This window comes from Podarcis vaucheri (genome assembly GCF_965113315.1).
Source record: "Podarcis vaucheri genome assembly, chromosome: 7".
Classification (NCBI taxonomy): Eukaryota; Metazoa; Chordata; class Lepidosauria; order Squamata; family Lacertidae; genus Podarcis; species Podarcis vaucheri.
In genome coordinates this window covers 69,277,722-69,298,041 of record NC_138765.1, presented here as the reverse complement: position 1 = coordinate 69,298,041, position 20,320 = coordinate 69,277,722, and the positions used below count along the sequence as shown (strand labels likewise).

The window sequence follows — 20,320 nt, the reverse complement described above, 5'->3', positions numbered from 1 at the left end:
AAAATGGAACAGAATATTTGTAGGGTGGGAAATTACAGCATATGCACTGAATGGAAATTCAGCCAGGTGGTTGCCCCAAAGCTTTTGCAGGCACAAATCAGTATTGAAAGGGAGGTTGCTTATGAACAGCCTGATAGCATTGTGAGCGCAAATTATCATGGATAAGCAATAAAAAAAGCACATCTGGGAGACCCTAAGAGGCCTCTGACAACAAGCTCAGTTTGTTTGCAGTAACATAACTGGCACTTCCACACAAATTGTTTCACAGGCAAATCTACTCCTGTTTTCAGCAGCCTAATATTATTATTTTTTTAGCCAGGGGGGTCTTTCTGATGTTGATGTTTTTAAAACAGTTCTGAGTCAAATATCTTTGCTGATCTTCTACCAGTAGACCCCACTCTACTTTCTGCCCATTCCTGCCTTAAGTAATGTGTAATAGCAGAAGCAATTTTTGGGATGAGGCCAGGACTCTTACAAGCATGTTCCTGTTTTCACATGCAGAAGATTAGATGGTATTGGTTTTCAATCAAGAAAGGAGTTATCCAGTTTCTTGGCAGATCAATCAATACGGACTTTTGTCATGGAAGTCATAAAATGTAAGGGGGGGGGCAGAAACCAACCAGCACTAATGCACTGTTTAAACGGGAAAATTTGGGCTACCGAATTCAAATCCTTGCCCAGCCATTAAATTTGCTTACTAAGACTGATCTAACCACTATCTTTCAGCTTGTTTTACCTTGCAGGGCTGTTATAAGTATAAAATGAAACGAGAACACAAGAACTTTCTTTTCTTTCTCTTTTTTTTCTTTCCTTTTTTATTATACATTTCAGAAATAGCCCTGTGCAAAGGAGTGCAACATACACGATATTTATAAGTAAAGGAAACAAGACTACCCATTGAAAGGTCATTCCAGAGTTTATGCGAAGAGAACGGCAAAAAAAATATTTCCTCACTTGAAGAGGCATTTCCCCTCTTGTTTTGCAGGTCATGCAAAAAGTAAGTAAAATTGAAGTACAATCAGGAGAACCAGAAAGGAAGAAAGGAGAAAATGGAGGAGACTCCGAAAGTCAGCTTCCCATAGGTATATGTGTGTTTCACGTAAAGAGTCAGTAAAGAGCCTTTATAAAGAAGAGAATTATTCAGGTACAAAAATGCAACTTTATGTGGACTCAAAATCACAAAAATGGGAAAAGGGAAAAAGAATAATGCCTTTTGGCATTTCAAAATATTTGGCACACTTGTCACTGTATTGTGGTTTGGGATGGGTTGTTGTTGTTTTTTTGCAGGGTGGGGTGTTTTTTGTGTGACAGAGAACAAAGTCACAGTTTTTTAAAAAAAGAAAGAAAGAAAGCAGTTAGCCCACATTGCTTGCTTGTGGTCATTAGAAAAAGCGATGCACATCTTTTGTTTTTTCTCCCCCATTTCACATATAAAATTAAATTTCTCTATCTCCTTAAGAACAATTGCCTCCTGCAACAGTGAAATACCAGATTTGCAATCTGTTTTCAGAAAAATAATAATACTGAGAGAATTTCTTCCCTGTAGAATCCCTTCCTTAGAAAAGTTTTGGTTCCGTACATTCCACTGAAACTTTAAAAGGTAGCTAGAATTAAATATAGATATATAGATATATGTTTATAATTATAATTATATATCATTATTTCCCCCTCCCTTTCCCCACCCACATTCATAAATACAGACATTTTCTTTTAAAAAAATGGAGATGGAGAGCATATTGTATGGAAATGTATGGAATTGTTTTTGCAAGATTTTACCATGTAAACAAGTGCTTGTTCAGAACAAGTATAAACAGTGACACTTCCCAAGATTTCCAAGAAAACACTGCTAGATTCCCTGCCTTTTTCTGTTCTGTATGTTTAAGGGACTTTTTAAAATCCAAATTCCCAATTACTCATCATCCAGAGAAAAAAAAAGGGGAGCACCAGTCTTAATTTAAACAACTGAGCTCTTCTTCGTACATTTCAATTTGTACGGTTTGCATTTTACAGTTCCTGGAATCTAGTTGGGCTTGGATTTTTTATTTTTATCTTTTCACACATGAGTAAAACTGCTTTCCTCATCTCACACCGTCTGCCTCTGAGCCTGCTCCTAAGGATTTCGCAAGATGGGTCACAGGATAGCAAGGAATAACTTCAAAGTGCTATTAGTTTGCTTGCCTTTTTTGTTTTTTGTTTACCCAATAATAAAAGGTCAATCATTTTCTTCCCCCTCCTTTTCACTCAGTGTCTCTGTGGAAAGATTTAAACTCCCGGAGGTGGTTTCTCTGAAATGTTTTTGAGGACATCATCAATTCTGTCGTCTTCAATGACAACTGTAAGCAGATAAAAAGAAAAGAAAGCAGAGCATTTAAGATTCTATGAAGCTTCCATTATTTGGATTTTAATTGCTGACATCGCCCTATAGTAAAAAGCCACAGGGTGGGGCGGGGCTTTAAAATGGGTGATAAAATGAGAAAGGGACAAATGTGAACCAGAGAACTGAAGTTCTGTAGCTGACAGTCCAAAGAAATGAGCCCTGCATCAGATTAACAATTTATCCCAGGTCTTGTAAAGGAGAATTACCTGGTGGATTTGTCTCAGAGCGAATTAGTGGGAGTGAAAGTGTGTGGGTTGAATTTACATCCACTTACTCACCTTGAAAACCATCATTTATCATTTGCAATTATTTTTAATCCCTCTTCCACACAAAAATAAAATAAAAATTAATCTCCAGTCACACTATGTCCAATAGGGGATCATTACCTAGTGAGTGAAATTAGAGTTGCAGTCACAAAACGTTTTTTACTTGTGACTCAGAAAATCTGCTGTCACCCTCCCCATGACTGTAGGGTGTGTACGTACATGTACACACACACACACACACACACACACACACACACTCCTTTCTGAAAATATGATTTCAGTCCAAATATGTGCTGTTCTTTCCAGAGGAGTGCCTGCAAAGTTTATCACTGAGAATCTGCTCTTTCGAAGGTCACAAAATCTACAACCTCAAAGGTGATAATTAGAGTATCAAATTAAGATTCTTTTTTGTAAGCAAAACAAAAAAGCACCGACTCCACCAAAAAACATGCAAATGAAGTCCCAGGTTAGCTAGTGCCATTACTATCCTAAAATTAATTGCAGGATCAGAAGCACAAAGAGACCACACACACACACACCCCTTCAACTCATTATAATTAAGCCCTAATTATGTTGGGTGAGACCCTCCAGTCTCAAGGAAAAACGTAAGCGAGTCGAAAGCTGTAAGTGGAAAGGGTCCATTGATGACCTCTGTCCCCTACTGGGGTCCTATTTTCCTTCCTCTGCGCCCACCTCTCTAAAATCTTAAATTTGAATGTTGGTACCTCCAACCCATTTCCTCTCTCCACCAAATCATTTGACAGAAGTGAACTGGATCTAAGGATTCAAGAGGAGACAGAGGTCCTGTTGAACTCAAAATACATTTAATAATACATTTCCCAACTCATCACCTGGAGCAGAGTGCTGTGCACCTCCAAGTCTTACTACTGTTACGTCAATAAGAATCTCAAGCGGAACCCACTGGGGACCTGCACAAGGGTGAAAGGGGTGTCATGGTTTCTGTGCAGCGGGCCCACCTACTTGGGGTGGGGTCTAACCCCCCTCCCCCCCACACAAAAATGGAGAATGGCCCAGTCTATAACCTCACACCTCTATATTATTGTATTTCCAGACAGCCATGCTGTTCCAGCAAAAACAATGGAATAGACTTGTGGCACCCGGAAGGCTTACCTATTTATTTTGGCATAAGCACTGCGCATCAAAACAAACTGAAGTGCCACAAGTCTCTTGATCATTTTAAACATTGTTCTTGACCATCAGCAGCCAATTACCACCACAGCCTTCCTTCCCTCACTGCCTAATTTCCCACATTTTAGATTGTAAGTGCTTAGAGGACAGTGACCAATCTCAATCTCTCTCTCTCTCTCATATGCTAACATACACCGAGGACACCAGCAGGAGAAGAACTTCCAATTTCAGCAAATTCATTTGACTCCAGATACTTTTGCTTCACTGGGTCTTATAGGGACTGTGAGAGATAGGAGCACATGGGAATGGGAGACACGCAGACTTATACTCCATATTATTGACACTGCGGTAGGAGCTTATGGAAAACCAGTTCTTTGGTAAATGAGTGTCAGATATGTGTGTGCATGCCATTTTCTTGCACAGAGAGAGGAAGGGTGATTTTTCACTCAGCACTTTGGCCCCACTGAAGCCCCGATCAAAGGCCCTTTCCCAGCACTGCTGCAGAGAGTGCAGAAACTCTTCCTGGACAGGAGTTGCATGCATTGGGCTTTAAATCCCGCCTCCTCACCTAACCCTTACCTCACAACCATCTTTGGGAATGGGCACTCCTTTTATTTATTTTTTAAGCTTCTATCCTTTTGACACACACAAGCACACATCCAGCCTGCCTTGGGCATGTTTCTTAAGATTAAATTGCCAGGTCAAGGACCCCCCTGCTGCGGGTGCTTCTGGATCCAGGATATGTGGATGGGGTGAACAGCTAAAAGTCTGCAGAGGGATGGAGGGAGAAGGAGAGCAGAAAGGTTTGCATGGGCTTAGCGAAGAGAAAAGGCGAGGGGGTGAACGGGTGCAGGGTTAGGAAGAATTAACAGTTGCAGATTGCGTACAACATCAAACGCAGGGTGGACCCACTGAAATGAACGGACCACTTAAGTCGATTCAATTCAGTGGGTCGTCTCTGAGTTAAAACATATTAAGAACTATGGCACAAACAAGTTTCACCCCAGCTGTTGTGCAAGGAAGTGGTTTTGGAGAAAAAGATGGATCATTTTTAAGGGTGTATTTATCTATGGGAAGGTGCTTTAAGCCGGGGTCCTATCTAATTCAGAATCAGATAAGGGCACAGAAACTGTTGCGAACATAGAAACACTGGAAGCTTCCTTATATCATGTCAGGCCGTTGTTTGATCTGGCTCTATTACCTACACTGACTGGCAGCAGCTCTCCAGGTTTCAGATAAGGGAGCTCCCTATCCCTACCTGGAGATGCCAAGAACTGAACCGGGGAACTTCGACATTAAAAGCAGGTGCTCCATCTCTGAGCTGTGGCCCGTCCTCTAAAAACAAAGCAAGATGCCCGACCTCGTGGCTCTAATCAAGGGGCCGGTTTTAACAGAAGCACTGAAAGTCAGGTCGTTGGTCTATCTAGCTTAGGGTTACCTACACTGACTGGCAGAGGCCCTTCAGGCTTTCGGACAGGGTACATTCCCAGCCCTACCTAGCGATATTGGGGGGGGGGGAATGAACCCTGGATCTTCTGCATTCAAAGCAGCTGCTCTGTCGTTCCTCACTGCTGCGCTCCCAGCACATCGAGGGGGGGGTGTATGTGCTCCTATGGAACATGATGAGGCTTACTCTCGAGTAAGCACACCTAGGACTCCACCATGGGAGCTCCTGGTGGTGGGAGAACCCAGAGAAATTGCAAATAAGGGTTTGTAACTAAGGGGATGCTTAGTTCTCACAGGCCACCCCACTCTCGGAAAAGTTAAGAACTTCCACAACATTGGGGGGGAAGGGGCCCAGCAATTTGCCTCAAAGCAATGGGGAGGCTGGGGTGCAGTTTCCAAGCGCGCCCTACGACAGCCTCCTCTCGCCTGCTGCTCCCCCTTTATTCCGTGTCTACCCCGCATGTGCCCCGCATCGCTGCCCCGCTGCGCTCACCGCATTTGCTCCTGCCGATCTGCCCCAGCTTGGGGGGCCGCTTGGTCTGCCCCCCCGCGTAGAAGTTGTTGGTGTCCTGCAGGCGGCAGGTGAAGGAGATCTGCCCCACCTCGCCGCCGTCCCCGTAGGGCCCGATCTTCTCCTCGCTGTAAGGCAGCACTTCCGACATCGTCGCTTCCACCGAGGCAGCTCCCGGGAGAGCGAGGCAGGCAGGCGGGCGAGACTGCAGCGGCGGCAAGTTGCAGCTCCGGGAGGGCGAAGTCCCTCGGGCAGGTCCGCAGGGGTCGTCTCCGGGGTGCGGCTGGTGGCAGAAGTAGGGTCAGGCGCAAGGGGGGACGGGAGGCTCCTGGGGGGCTGCCCGGCTAGGATGTGGCTTCTTGCCTAGCCTGTTTTTGCCTGGGGCTTGCGCGCTCGCGGCTGGGGAAGGTGCGCAGGGAAGGTGCTCAGCAGACTGGCAGGCAAAGCCCAGCGAGGAAGAGACAGGAGAGGGAGGGGAGGGAGGGAGGGAGGGGAGGAGGAAAAAGGCAGAGATCCCTGGAAAAGCTACAGCGTCAGAGAGGGAGGAGGAATGGAGAGAGAGAGAGATGCATGCAGCTTGGAAAGTGTCTCACTCTTCTCTCAGCCGTGTCTCCTTGCGCTCATCCGTGTCTCTAAGGAAGAAAGCGCGTCGGAAAATTCCTGCGCTCTCCTTATCTCAGCCAGATGGGTGGGGTATAAATAAATTATTATTATTATTATTATTATTATTATTATTATTATTATTATTATTATTATTCTTCTCCTAATTGCTGTGTGTGTTGCGTTCCTTTGCCCAACATATCTATTGCGCTTTTAGCAGCTGGTTGTTGTTTGTTCCCCAAGGAAATAGCAGGTAATATAACATGAAACAAACATTTTTAAAAAATTAAGTGCAACTCAGTACACAAAGCATAAAACAATCACAACAATTAAAGTTAAATAGCAGGAAACAGGAAATACGTGACAGCTTGCACAGAACCAGCATCCCCAATGGCAGTGGTTGCTGTCAGCAGGAGAAGCGAGCAGCCAGGGTCAGCTCCCAGCTCTCGCTCTCGCTCTGCCTCGTTCAGACTAGCCTTACCTCACAGGGCTGTTATGAGGGTAACGTGGATGAGAAGAAAGCTATGGGTTGTATCCAGCTCAGTTCTGCATGGAAATTATGGACCCAAGTTAGCCAAGCCCATTCATTTCTGTTGGGTAACTCTGGAGAGGTACCAACATTGGCTACAAGCTACAAGCGCATGAAAATGATCCTCAGCATTTCGGAGGGGGGGGGGAACAGGATAATGTCATTTCCCAAAGCATCTTTGCATTTCTGCAGTACTCTGAACTGGCCAATCTGCTTGCCTTTCCCACGCAGCAGGGCTAAATTTAAACTGGAAGTTCATCCTTAAGTCACTGACCAGAGGTAGGCCACTGTTCCATTGACCTCAGTGTTTTCTGCACTGGCTGGCAGCAGCTGCTCAGGGAGTCTTTCCCAGCCCGACCTGGAGATGCCAAGGATCAAACATGAGACTTTCTGCATGCAAAGCAGGCGCTCTGTCACTGAGCCACAGTTCTCCCTCTAACGGCTTGTAATGCCGTAAGGAAGAGGTTGTTCCAGGGCATGTGCAGAGTGCAGTGTTATGAGCTGGACTCTCATCCCATGCTGCCTTCCCCGCTGCATGCATGCTGTGGCCGGGGAGGGGGCAATTTATTAAGCACACCTGAAAGGAGCAAAAAAAGTCACTTGTTTGTTTGTTTATTTGTAGGTTTACAAGCCCCAAGGTATACTCCACTTCTCAGTCACCAGGTGGTTTCAAGAAAATATAATTTTAAACAACACACACACACACACACTAAAAGCACAATCCATAGCAAAAAGAAAGCGCATCAAAACACAGCAGGAGACAGCATATGTGCCAAATCAGAACAACTAGCACCCTAAAAGCACAATGAAAAAGAAACCTGTTTTTATAGCACTTTGACATGGACATTTGGTTGGCAAGGCTGCTCTTAAGTCAGAAGTTCAGCCTTCAAATATCCATGGCAGAAATTATTAGTATTTATACACCTTTCTTCCTCTTGAAGGAGCCCAGGGCGGGGGCCAGACACAGCAATGATAAAACACTTAAAAACTAACAAACAGTGGATACCATTTGGAACTATTCTAAAAAACCAAAACATATTAAAGCATTTTCAACCAGTGATCTTGGGGAACCGTGTCTTTCAGCCATTAAATGCCGGGGTAAATAGGAATACTTTGAAATTCTTCCTGAAAGTCAATATTGAGGGGGAAAGGTGCACTTTGTTGGGGAGGGCGTTCCTCAAATGGGGAACCACCACCAAAAAGGCCCTGCACCACCAACGAGGCCTCACCTGCCAATCGCAGGGTATTCAAATGATTGATATTGGGGAATTAGTTCTTTAAGGTACTTGGGTCCTAAGCATTTAGGGCTTTGCATGCTAGTTTTACTGGACGCGGGTGGCGCTGTGGGTTAAACCACAGAGCCTAGGACTTGCCGATCAGAACTGTTGAATCGCTGTGAGGGGGTGAGCTCCCGTTGTTCAGTCCCAGCTCCTGCCAACCTAGCAGTTCGAAAGCATGTCAAAGTGCAAGTAGATAGATAGGTACCACTCTGGCAGGAAGGTAGACGGCGTTTCCGTCTGCTGCTCTGGTTCGCCAGAAGCGGCTTAGTCATGCTGGCCACATGACCCGGAAGCTGTATGCCAGCTCCCTCGGCCAATAAAGCGATATGAGCTCCACAACCCCAGAGTCGGCCACAACTGGACCTAATGGTCAGGGGTCCCTTTACCTTTACCTATGCTAGTTTTAACTCCTTTGATTTGGCCTGGTAGCTCTCTGGCGGCCAGGTAGGTGCTATCAAGATGCATGATCCCACAAGAACTTACAGAAATGAATCATGTTAGCACTTTGGTTGAGATTCCTGCATTGCAGGGTGTTGGACTAGATTACTCTTAGGATCCCTTCCAACTGTACAATTCTATGGTTCTAGTGGAAACAGCTTGCCCCCCCCCCAAAAAAAATCTATTTTGGTCAACGCTACATACAAAAAGTTGCATATTAAGAGAAATTTGCCAAGGAGTTTTCATGAGGTATCTGGAAATGGTTATGGAAATGAATTTAAGATTTGAAAGAGAGGCGGGGGAGACAAAAATTGATGCATTGATCCATTGTTACTTGCTGCAGTGAACTGAAACACCCCCATACAGTTTCTCCTTTGGCTCCGGGTTGGCTGTGTAACTTGAGAGATCCAGTCTCAGGATGGAATCCTCCTAGGTGACTGAAAGGCATCGCTAACTGTGTTACAGCAAGGTGATGCAACCCCATGTCTACCTGAGACATCAGTTTCAGTTGTCAGTTTCCTACAGCCAGAAGGTAAAGGAAGCCAGGAGTTCTGTTCTTGGCCCAGCCTGGGTTGCCCTGCCCTGCCGCCATGTGTGAGAGATGTCACCTTATTCAGATGCAGGGAAAGACCTCCTGATCCCTCAAGCAATTTTTTTCTCCTGTCCTCACTCCAAGGAGCACAAGGTAGCCTTTGTGGTTCTCCCTGCCCCCCTCAATTGACCCCCACAACAACCCTGTGAGGCAAGTTACTCTGAAAGGCAAATTTAAACCATGGTCTCTTAGGTCCTAGTTAAACTAGGGTTCCCAGGGACAGTCCCCAGATTTGCAAATCTGTCCCCGGGAAACGTGGCAGTGGCAGCCTCAGCAGTCCGGAGCCAGCCTGGTAGTGCAGGTGGCTCTGGCTGGCTTCAGGAGCTGCCCACTGCCCGCTGCTGTGGCGCCCGCCATTTTTCCTTGATGGAACTTCTGGCGAGGAAAAATGGCAGGCACCACGGCAGTGAGCAGCTCCTGAAGCCAGCCAGAACCAACTGCGCTACCAGGCTGTCTCCGGGCTGTTGATTGCCGCTGCCGCCACCACTGCCGAAGGGGAACCGGGGACGTCCGGTGGTACAGATCTCCTGTCCCCTTCCCCCTTTGTTTTGACTGATAGGGGAAGGCTCGCGAGTTGCGGGAGGGTGGCCGTTGCCCAGTTTTTTTAAAAACTCTGTGCATTTGTGTTTCACAGGGTGCGAAAGAAGGGCTTTGCACCTTTATACAATATGCATGTGTGCTTGGGCCCAGGGTCTTTTGCCTCACCATCCCCACTACTGACTCCCTGTTGCTACTCAGCTTCAAAAAAACAAACCCCAAAAGTGTCCCCAGATTCAATGAAAAAAATCTGGTAACCATAAGTTAAACACTACACTACCACAGGCTCCCCAAATGATGTACAGGCAATGACCAATTTACACGGGTCCCATTGGCGTGCAATCACGCACACATGCATCACAGTGTTTCAGAAGTGCTGGGAAAGGGGGTGGGGCATAATGGGGCAGGGTGGGCTTATGCATGGTCCACTGATGTGCACGATGACCCATGATATAAGTAAAAAACCCTGCTCTTTTCCCATATGGGGTACCTAAAAGCCCATACAGAGTCCTTATGTAGGTTCTCTATTGGCAGGAGGAAAATAACAGAAACCAAGCATAGAATATTGAGAAGCAAAGCAGCTAGTAAGTCTGATCTTTATTAACTGTAGCAACAGGGTGCTCCCCTCACATGCAGGAGAGAAGATGAAGACCCAGAACAAAGGTGTGCCCGCCCTTATATAGACATTTTAAATTGCCCGCCCTGGAGTCCAAGACCACCCCCAGAGACATCATACATACATCACAGAAGGGGTGTAGCCCAAGACCACCCCCCAGATATATCATACTTACATCACAGAAAAGGCGGTCTACAACAGAAATCTGAGTGCATTGTTTATCTCCTATCTGGCAAGTTATCGTACCTGATTGCATTATCTGGGTTTTGGCCACTCTTTTGTTATTATAACTACTTAATTCCTGAATCTAGGACACAGGCTCACACCCTGTTGATATCTTGAATGTGCCCTTAAGGCAGGATTTGTGAGGAAAGAGACAATGGGGAGGTTTCCCACTTTGACCTTGCAGAGAAATATTTGAGGTCAATTTGTTCAGGACCTAATGTGTGGGGTTTCAGACATGTGGTTTATATATACAGTTATGAACATTTTAAATATATATATATATGACCTTAAAATTCTTATAACAACCAGAATACAACCCCCTGCAAATTGGGGGTTGCCTGCCTAAGCAACCCCCAATTCCTGATGGAGCATCTCCAACCTCATTGTTCACTGGGCCCAGCTCCGAGGGACTGGTGCTTCCTTCACTGCAGTTGCAGGGAACCAGGCAGAAAGCCTCCTCGGCAGTGACAACCTCCCTGTGGAACGCCCTCCCATCACATGTCAAGGCGATAAAGAACTACACAACTTTTAGAAGACATCTGAAGGCAGCCCTGAACAGGGAGGTTTTTAATGTTTGATGCTTTATTATGTTTTTATATGCGCTGGAAGCCGCCCAGAGTTGCTGAAGAAACCCAGTCAGGTGGGTGGGGTATAAATAATAAAAGGATTATTATTACAGACCCTCCAAGTGTCCCTATTTTCCAGGGACAGTCCTGGATTTACAGAAGCTGTCCCAGTTTCTGATGTGATCCAATAATGTCCCACTTTCACTTAGGATGTCCCTACAATATTTCCATCAAAGAAATGCTGGAGGCTATGGAGTTATCCAACCCCCAAGCCATCTGAAGGCCGTCCTGTATAGGGAAGGGTTGTTTTTTTTAATGTTTAATGTTTTATTATGTTTTTATATATGTTGGAAGTCTCTTAGAGTGGCTGGGGCAACCCTGACAGAGTTATATAAATAGTAACATTATTATGATGGAATAGAATGTCCCTGAGGGACGCGGGTGGCGCTGTGGGTTAAACCACAGAGCCTAGGGCTTGCCAATCAGAAGGTCGGCGGTTTGAATCCCTGCAATGGGGTGAGCTCCCATTGCTCGGTCCCTGCTCCTGCCAACCTAGCAGTTCGAAAGCATGTCAAAGTGCAAGTAGATGAATAGGTACCACTCCGGCGGGAAGGTAAACGGCGTTTCTGTGCGCTCCTCTGGTTCGCCAGAAGCGGCTTAGTCATGCTGGCCACATGACCCGGAAGCTGTATGCCGGCTCCCTCGGCCAATAAAGCGAGATGAGCGCCGCAACCCCAGAGTCGGCCACGACTGGACCTAATGGTCAGGGGTCCCTTTACCTTTAGAATGTCCCTATCTTAATCAGAGAAATGCTAGAGGGTATGTTATTACTATTCATTGTAACAAGTAGAAGAATTAAACAGAAATGTTCGCTATGTGGGCTCAAACTACCAACCTTTTGGTTAACGGCTGACCACACAAACTGCCCTACAGAGACATAATTGGAGACCAAAAAAAAAGGCACTGAGGTGCAAGGAGAAAGAGCCCAGATAAAAATTGCCTTCCTTCCTGGTTATCAAGTCAATCATTTGACCAGTAGGGAGGAAAATATAGCCTCCCCCATCAGCTGATCTGCACATATCAACTGAGAAGAGAGCGCTGCTTGATGTTTTGTTGTGGGGGGGGGGAGTGGCAGCCACACACCCTTTCGACCCCACCCACCACTGATATGCACACACACTCACACACACAAGGCAAGCCACCCCTGGGTCAGATACTTGCCTCAATGCGCTTCCTCCTTCCTTCTCTTCCACAAACAATTCAAAGTGCAGGTTTAAAGCTGTATAAAGCAATGGTTGATATGCCTTTGACCACTTCGGGGGCACTGAGTTCACTCTGGGCAAATGGAAAGAGTTATTCTCTGTTGGCCATTTTCCAAAGGCATAACAATTTTCCGCTGCCAATGGGCCAAAGTACAGCCAAGATCTGGGAAGAGGAGCAAGCAAATAAAGGCTAGGTGAACCAGCTTTCATTTCCATGGCACAGATCCCTCCCAAGGGAAGGGAAGCTTCCCCACCTTGTTGTTGTTGTTGTTTAGTCGTGTCCGACTCTTCGTGACCCCATGGACCAGAGCACGCCAGGCACTCCTGTCTTCCACTGCCTCCTGCAGTTTGGTCAAACTCATGTTAGTAGCTTCGAGAACACTGTCCAACCATCTCGCCCTCTGTCGTCCCCTTCTCCTTGTGCCCTCCATCTTTCCCAACATCAGGGTCTTTTCCAGGGAGTCTTCTCTTCTCATGAGGTGGCCAAAGTATTGGAGCCTCAGCTTCACGATCTGTCCTTCCAGTGAGCACTCAGAGCTGATTTCCTTAAGAATGGAGAGGTTTGACACATCCCTTCAAACCTGCAGATATTCCTTTCCCCTGGAAATGTAACTACAGTGGTACCTCGGGTTACATACGCTTCAGGTTACATACGCTTCAGGTTACACACTCCGCTAACCCCGAAATAGTGCTTCAGGTTAAGAACTTTGCTTCAGGATAAGAACAGAAATCAGGCTCCAGCAGCGCAGTGGCAGCAGGAGGCCCCATTAGCTAAAGTGGTGCTTCAGGTTAAGAACAGTTTCAGGTTAAGAACAGACCTCCAGAATGAATTAAGTACTTAACCTGAGGTACCACTGTACAGGCTCTGATCCCTGACCCAACTGCAGGACTGTCGATAAGTATTTTAAATGCACACTGGCAGCAGCACACCTCATATTTACAGGCTGCTATCACCTCTGCATCCCTTTCATTTTTGCACAGGCACCGCAAAGACATCAGCTTGCAAAGTCTGGCACCTTTGGCCAACGCTAAAATTCGCAAGTTGCATCTACCCATCACCACAACAGATTCACGTGATTTAAATGAACATTAAAGCAAGAACTTCATGCGAGAGGTTATTGGGAAATGGGCTGGGGAGGAAAACCACCCGCAGATTTGTGTTTTCCCACCCAACCCCATCTCAATAAATGATGTAGTTAGAGAAGGAAAAGATGCAGAACAATTTCCCAGGCCTAGAAGAAAAGGCTACAACACAGGTAGCCAACATGATGCCCTCTAGTTTTTGTTGAACTTCCACTCCCATCGTTCATGATACAATCTGCATTTAAACAGTCTGTGTCGGTTCAAATTTAGAAACTAGGGCCACAAATTAAATAGACATACAACCCGTCTCCCCACCGTGGCCAGATGAGCTGTGTGCCCGTTTAGCCTGCTGTCCAGGTGTGGGTGGGCATCTTAGAATCACAGAATTGGAAGGAACCACGAGGGTCATCTACTCCAACCCCCTGCAATGCGGGAATATTTTTGCCCAACGTGGGGCTCAAACCCATGACCCTGAGATTAAGAGTCTCATGCTCTACCGGCTGAACTAGACCAGCACAGACCTCCCTTCGTAAGGTTCTTGCTGTTTAAAGTGAACTTTGCGGCCGCATTTGGAATACTGTTTATGGTTGGGAAAAGTTCAGAAAAGTGCAATCAAAATGATCAAGGGGATGAATAGACTCCCCTATGAAAAAATGCTGCAGCAACTGGGACTCTTAAAAAAAAGCAAAGGAAAAAGCAAATAAGAGGGGGCGTTTATAGACTAATGTATGGCATGGAGAGAGTGGAGAGAGACTTATTCCCCCCCCCCCATAACACTAGAACTCACGAACAGCCAATGTAGCTGAATGTTGTAAGATTCAAGACAGGTAAAATAAAGTCCTTCTTCACACAGCACAAACTATGGAACTCCTGCCCCCAAGAGGCAGTGATGGCCAACAAATCAGATGGCTTTAAAAAGAGGATTTTTTAAACCATGGGTGGTTAGCAGTGCTGGATTTACGTATAAGCTAAACAAGCTATAGCTTAGGGCCCCGCTCCCTTGGGGGTCCAAAAAAAATTCAAAGGAAAAAACCTGGATGTACATTTCCAAAATTTAAGATAAAAAACAAATAAAATAAAACCTACATACAGCAACAGTGTTTTGTGTTGTGTAGGCTCCTATGATGTAAGTAATGGGCCCTGCCTGCTAGCCTGCTCCCTAAAATATCGATGGTTTGCTCATTTCTATATATAGGGTGCCTACATTCTGCATGGACTGGTTGCATGGCAACATGTGCAAATGGCTTTAGATACCTATTAGGTCCATAAATTACCATATAACATATATTCAACCAGTGGCGTAGCGTGGGTTGTCAGCACCCAGGGCAAGGCAAGTAATTTGCGCCCCCTAACCCGTGGATTTGGCCCCCTAACCCTAACCCCAAGATGTTGCGGCCGGTGCGGACGGCCCCCCCTGCACCCCCACGCTACGCCACTGTATTCAACACAAAAAATAGTGATGATTTGTTGCTGATAAAGGACAGCTGGACATAAAGGGCCCCATTACCTTCAGCAGCTTAGGGCCTCATCAAACCTAAATCCGGCCCTGGTGGATCGGGCTACAAGCCATGATGGCTATTGCTCTGTCTCCACCGCCAGAGGCAATAAATGCTTCTGTACACTAGTTGCTGGAAGCCACCGGAGGGGAAAGTGCTCTTGCATGTGTGTTGCTGCTTGCACTTCCCACAAGCATCTGGTTGGCCACTCTGAGAACAGGCACTCTGGACTAGAAGGGCCTTTGGCCTCAACCAGCAGGCTCTTTTATGCTCTTCTCATTTTAATAGAAATCAAATCTTATCCTGGTGGGGAAGACCGTGGCCTGTGTGCCTGCCACAATCTGCCATCTAGATGTTCATGGGCATTTTCGAGGCCTCTCCTGCATATTCTCCATATCTTTAAACCAGATTTGGATTGGGAAGTCCCAGAAGATATCTCCAAATAAAGGGCTGTTCTCTCTTGAGATCCCCTGAGATAGAGGACTGTCCTCTATAAAGTAGGGTACTTTGGAAAGTAGGACAACTGGGTGAAATGTAATTCAAGAGCATCTTAAAGGTATTTTCCCCAGGAGCTATCCTATCCCTGCTTCCCACAGGGAAATCTGACTCAGTTTTTCTCAAGCATTTCAGGAGAAGGTTCTGGCTGCCAGCTCCCCTCAGCGTCTCCCGCTGAGGGTCCTGTAAGGAATAAAAATGACTGTCCCAGTTTCCCCGTTTCAGGTCTCGCACACACAGAAATGTGTTTCAAGAAACCCAGCTTCCAAAAGCAGCTTGATGTAGATTAGAAAATGCTAGAAAAGGAACACTTTTATGAAGTCTAAATGGAAAGATGATCTCAGAGTTGGAGAAAGATGTACAGTGGACTATTGGGTTGTGAACGTGATCCGTGCGGAAGGCACGTTCGCAACCCACAGCGTTCGCAACCCATAGTGCTGTGTCTGCGCACGCGCGTGACGCGATCTAGTATTTCTGCACATGCGCAAGCACCGAAACCCAGAAGTTGCCCATTCCGGTACTTGCAGGTTCGGCGCAGTGCACAACCCGAAAATGTGCAACCTGAAGCGTCTGTAACCCGAGATATGACCATATGCTTTTTGAGGGTGACTCCATTTTTTAAAAAAAATATCCCTGAGCTGGGCACGTCACTAGCGCTCATGAAAAGATGCTCACTCACAAGAAGCAGTCTCTTGCAGTGAAAGCAACAAAAGGGACATCAAGGCAGCTTAAAACATGGGTTGTCAATATGCACTTCTGGTCTTACACGTAACTAGATGGCGCCCACAGGACCCCATTCTCCTATCCCTTACTGAAATTAGATTTGAAAATTAGAATGCTACAACAGAAGAGGTTTTCAACTGCATTGAGGGAGCAGGATTTGGAGGGATTATGATTGGGACCTGGGGAGTAACTCCCTCCAAGCCTAACTGTTGCAGGGTTGTTGTGAGTTTCCTGGGGGTTGCAGCTGGGGGAGGGATGATTAACTCTTGCCTCCCCAGTCGGACTCTCCAAAGTTCACATGCCTTCCCCTTATGCTTGAAAAAAAAAGTGAAAATACTTTTTTTCAAGCTTAATTGTTGGCCGGGATGGGAGAATAAGAGCAGGGGAATAAGAAACTGTGCATAGATGATTTCCCCACCCCTCATCTACACTGACAAGCAATGGTTCTGCGCAGGCAAGGATGTTTTCCCAGCCCTACCTGGAAATGCCAGGGAGCAGCCTTCAGTTTACCAAACACAGCTCTGTTCTCTCCCTGCCTCTCTCTGCCTAAGCTGCAGGTCACAGTCTCCAGATCACTCCCCACCTTGGGGAAAAAATAAGAAACCAAGACTGTCGGATTTGCCAGCCTTACTGATGAGTGGGGAGTCGGTGGGATGGTGGAATAGAGAACCACAAGGTCTGTTTCTTGACCGGCACATTTCAAGTGCAAACATTAAGAGGGATTTGTTGCCCTTACTCAAAAAACAACCAGCGTGGGTGGGCAGGAGGTGCAAGAAGAGCCACCTGCTTACTTCTTAATTTAATTTGCTGCTCTATCATGCCTTGAAGCGCTGTGTGCATTTAGCTGCCTCCTCACCACCACACACACAAAGACCTCACACGCACCCCCAAACTTCACTTGGAAGAGAGTAAAACAAATATTTTCCATCTCGCCACCTAAGCTAGCAGATGGATCGCCCTGGGTTCATCCAGCACTTTAATATTATATATACACACACACATATATTCTGGTTAAATAAGAGCAAGCAACACCATCGAGATTGAAAAGGCTCTGCCTCTCTCATTCCAGAGAAGCTTGTGCCATTTTTAAGCGTGAGGCTATTGGCTCGATGGATCCCACTTTTCACAACAGGTACATGAAGCATCAAGACTCCAAATAAGAGATTATTGGGGCAACTGTGTTTGCCTTCCACAAAGTGCCTGCAGAGAGGTTTTTTGGTTAGGGCAGGAAGGAAGGGTGTGCACTGGCCTTTTGAAAGGAGTGGGGCAAAATGCACACAGAAAAGGCCTGCCTTCTTGGTGGCAGTTCCACAGATTTAGAACTAATTTACTTCCTTTGAATGGTGGCACCAAATTGTTCTGGACAGTAAAAAAAACACACACACACCAAAAAACACCAAAAACACACACACAGGATTGCAAGAAACTTCAAAAGGCTTTCTGCAAACTGAATGGAAAAGTGGTTCAAAGTACGTAAGTGGAAAGTGGAAAGTCACAAGTTCCCCCATCTTGGCCTTAAATGATCTCATGCAGAAGTGATAGTGAAGAGGCACGTCAGAGGGAATCAACCAGTAACCCTCCAAATGTTGATAAGACTCCAAATTCCATCAGCCCCGGCCAGTATCATGTCCAAAGGTGGGGGGTGATGGGCAGTGGTGTCCAGCTCCCTCTGAAAAGCTGCAGGTTCCCATTTCTGACCTAATTCCACATGGGGATGATCAGGACAGTGAATAGCTCAGTGGGTTAGAGCACTGTGCTGGTAATGCCAAGGTTGCAGGTTCGATCCCTGTATGGGACAGCTGCAGATTCCTGAATTGCAGGGAGTTGGACTAGATCATGGGTAGGCAAACTAAGGCCTAGGGGCCGGATCCAGCCCAATTGCCTTCTAAATCCGGCCCACAGACAGTCCGGGAATCAGCATGTTTTCACATGAGTAGAAAGTGTGTGTTTATTTAAAATGCATCTCTGGGTTATTTGTGGGGCATAGGAATTTGTTCATTATTCCCCCCCCCAAAAAAAATATAGTCCAACCCCCCACAAGGTCTGAGGGACAGTGGACCGGCCCCCTGCTGAAAAAGTTTGCTGACCCCTGGACTAGATGATCCCCAGGATCTCTTCCAACTCTAGGTTTCTGTGACAAGCTTCTTGCAGTATACATTCACCTAAATGATCTGCAGAATCAGCCCTTTTACAAGTGCCATATCACTTTGATTTCACACTTGTAAGGAATCCTTCATGGTGGCAGCACCTACACTTTGAAACTCCCTGCCCATTGGTATTAGACAGATGTCTTTGCAGTACAGTTTTTGGTGCATGCTAAAAACTCCCTGCCACCGCCATGAATTTGTCTTATCCCTTTTAAAACTGGTGGCCATCTTACCTTGTAGGAGCAAACTGTGCACAGACAAAGTCAGAACATTGATCCCTCTAGCTCAGTATTGTCCACATTGACTGGCTGTATCTTTGCACGATTTTAAGCAGGGGACATTCCCAAACCCACCCAAAAATGTCAAGGATTGAACCTGGAACCTTCTGCATGCAATGCCCGGTGCTCTGCAACTGAGCCACTGTCCTCTTTCTAATGCCTTGCAATGCCATGAAGAAAAGACTGTCCCTCGGCATGTGCAGACTGCAGCACATGCAAGATGGATTCTCAGCCATCTTGCCTTCCTTCACACCAATCTCCAAATCCAGCAAAGATGGACGTGTGAAAATGACACACGCACACACATATGGACCATTTGCATGGGATATTGTGCTTATTAACACTGTCGAAATATTTTTTGTGTTGTTGCTTCACTCTGGGACTGAAACAGGTGGCTATCGAAGACACCCTCTTACTTGGAAAACAGATTCATAGGTCCAATAGTATCATCGCTGTAGGAGTGAAAGGGAGCGGCAGAAACAGAAATAGACCAGAGTGGCAGCTCTCTCTGCTTTGCTGTCCCTGTTTACCATCACACCTCTGCATCTTCGCTTGGCGAAGGAAAGCCTGCCAGCAGATGGAGTTGTGGGCTTGCAGCGGAGCTTGGCCACCTGAGCGCAACCATCACGGTGATGCATCGCCACCTAGAGTCCCAACACAGCATCCCAGGAACCACAAGGCATAGGTTCCCAAACAATACAGGGCTCAGAATTCATGCAGATCGTTTTAAGCTCTACAACTGGTTAAGGCATGGCAGCACAGCAGAAATCGAATGTGGTGTAGTGGTTAGAGTGCCAGACCTGGACCTGGGAGACCAGGTTCAAATCCCCACTTGGCCATGAAGCTCACTAAACCCTGGGCCAGTCACGGCCTCTCGGCCTAACCTACGTCACAGGGTTGCTGTGGAGATGGAGGAGGAGGAAGAATCATGTATGCTACCTCAAGCTCCTTGGAGGAAAACGCAGGATGCAAATGCATTAAATAAGGAAATGAAGTAGCTATCTCAGGTGATTGCGCCGGTCTTCTCCAGAGAGCACACTGGATTCCTGCTTGCCATTGTTATGCCTGTTAAATTGTCACATCGAGAGCCAGCGTGCTGTAGCGCATTAAGGTAAAGGTAAAGAGACCCCTGACCATTAGGTCCAGTCATGGCCGACTCTGGGGTTGCAGCGCTCATCTCGCTTTATTGGCCGAGGGAGCCAGTGTACAGCTTCCGGGTCATGTGGCCAGCATGACAAAGCCGCTTCTGGCGAACCAGAGCAGCGCACAGAAACGCCGTTTACCTTCCCGCCGGAGCAGTACCTATTTATCTACTTGCACTTTGACGTGCTTTGAACTGCTAGGTTGGCAGGAGCCTGGACCGAGCAACGGGAGCTCACCCTGTTGCGGGGATTCGAACCGCCGACCTTCTGATCGGCAAGCCCTAGGCTCTGTGGTTTAACCCACAGCACCACCCACATCCCTGCTGTAGAACATTAAGAGTGCTGAAATAGGATGTGGGTGACCTAACTCAGGCATGAAGTGCACAGACAGTCACTCAGCCTAACCTGCTTCACGGGATTCTGATAACAGGATTCAAAATAAGGAATCATGCAACTGCATGGTGCATTCTTAAGTAAATAGCAGAAGCAGAGTGGGAAGATCTGGACCACAGGAAGCTCCTTTAACCAATCACACAGAGTTACTAACGCTGCGTTCGTCATC

General features: G+C 46.5%; 1 protein-coding gene across 1 annotated transcript; it reads right to left on the bottom strand.

The window, feature by feature from the left end:
• Nucleotides 1–1,273: 1,273 nt before the first annotated feature.
• Nucleotides 1,274–6,394, bottom strand: CAMK2N1 (calcium/calmodulin dependent protein kinase II inhibitor 1). Its single transcript, XM_082230844.1, has 2 exons — nucleotides 5,732–6,394; nucleotides 1,274–2,333 (listed from the first exon to the last, which is right to left on the bottom strand). Exons 1-2 carry the CDS (start codon nucleotides 5,898–5,900, stop codon nucleotides 2,263–2,265), a joined length of 240 nt encoding a protein of 79 aa, XP_082086970.1. The 5' UTR covers nucleotides 5,901–6,394; the 3' UTR covers nucleotides 1,274–2,262.
• Nucleotides 6,395–20,320: the final 13,926 nt, after the last annotated feature.

Bases quoted from the DNA above. Each gene is read 5' to 3' on its own strand.
- CAMK2N1 (XM_082230844.1), bottom strand. From the start codon at position 5,900: ATGTCGGAAGTGCTGCCTTACAGCGAGGAGAAGATCGGGCCCTACGGG. The intron at 2,334-5,731 runs GTGAGCGCAGCG...ATCTGCTTACAG, and splicing joins GATCGGCAGGAGCAAATGCG to TTGTCATTGAAGACGACAGA.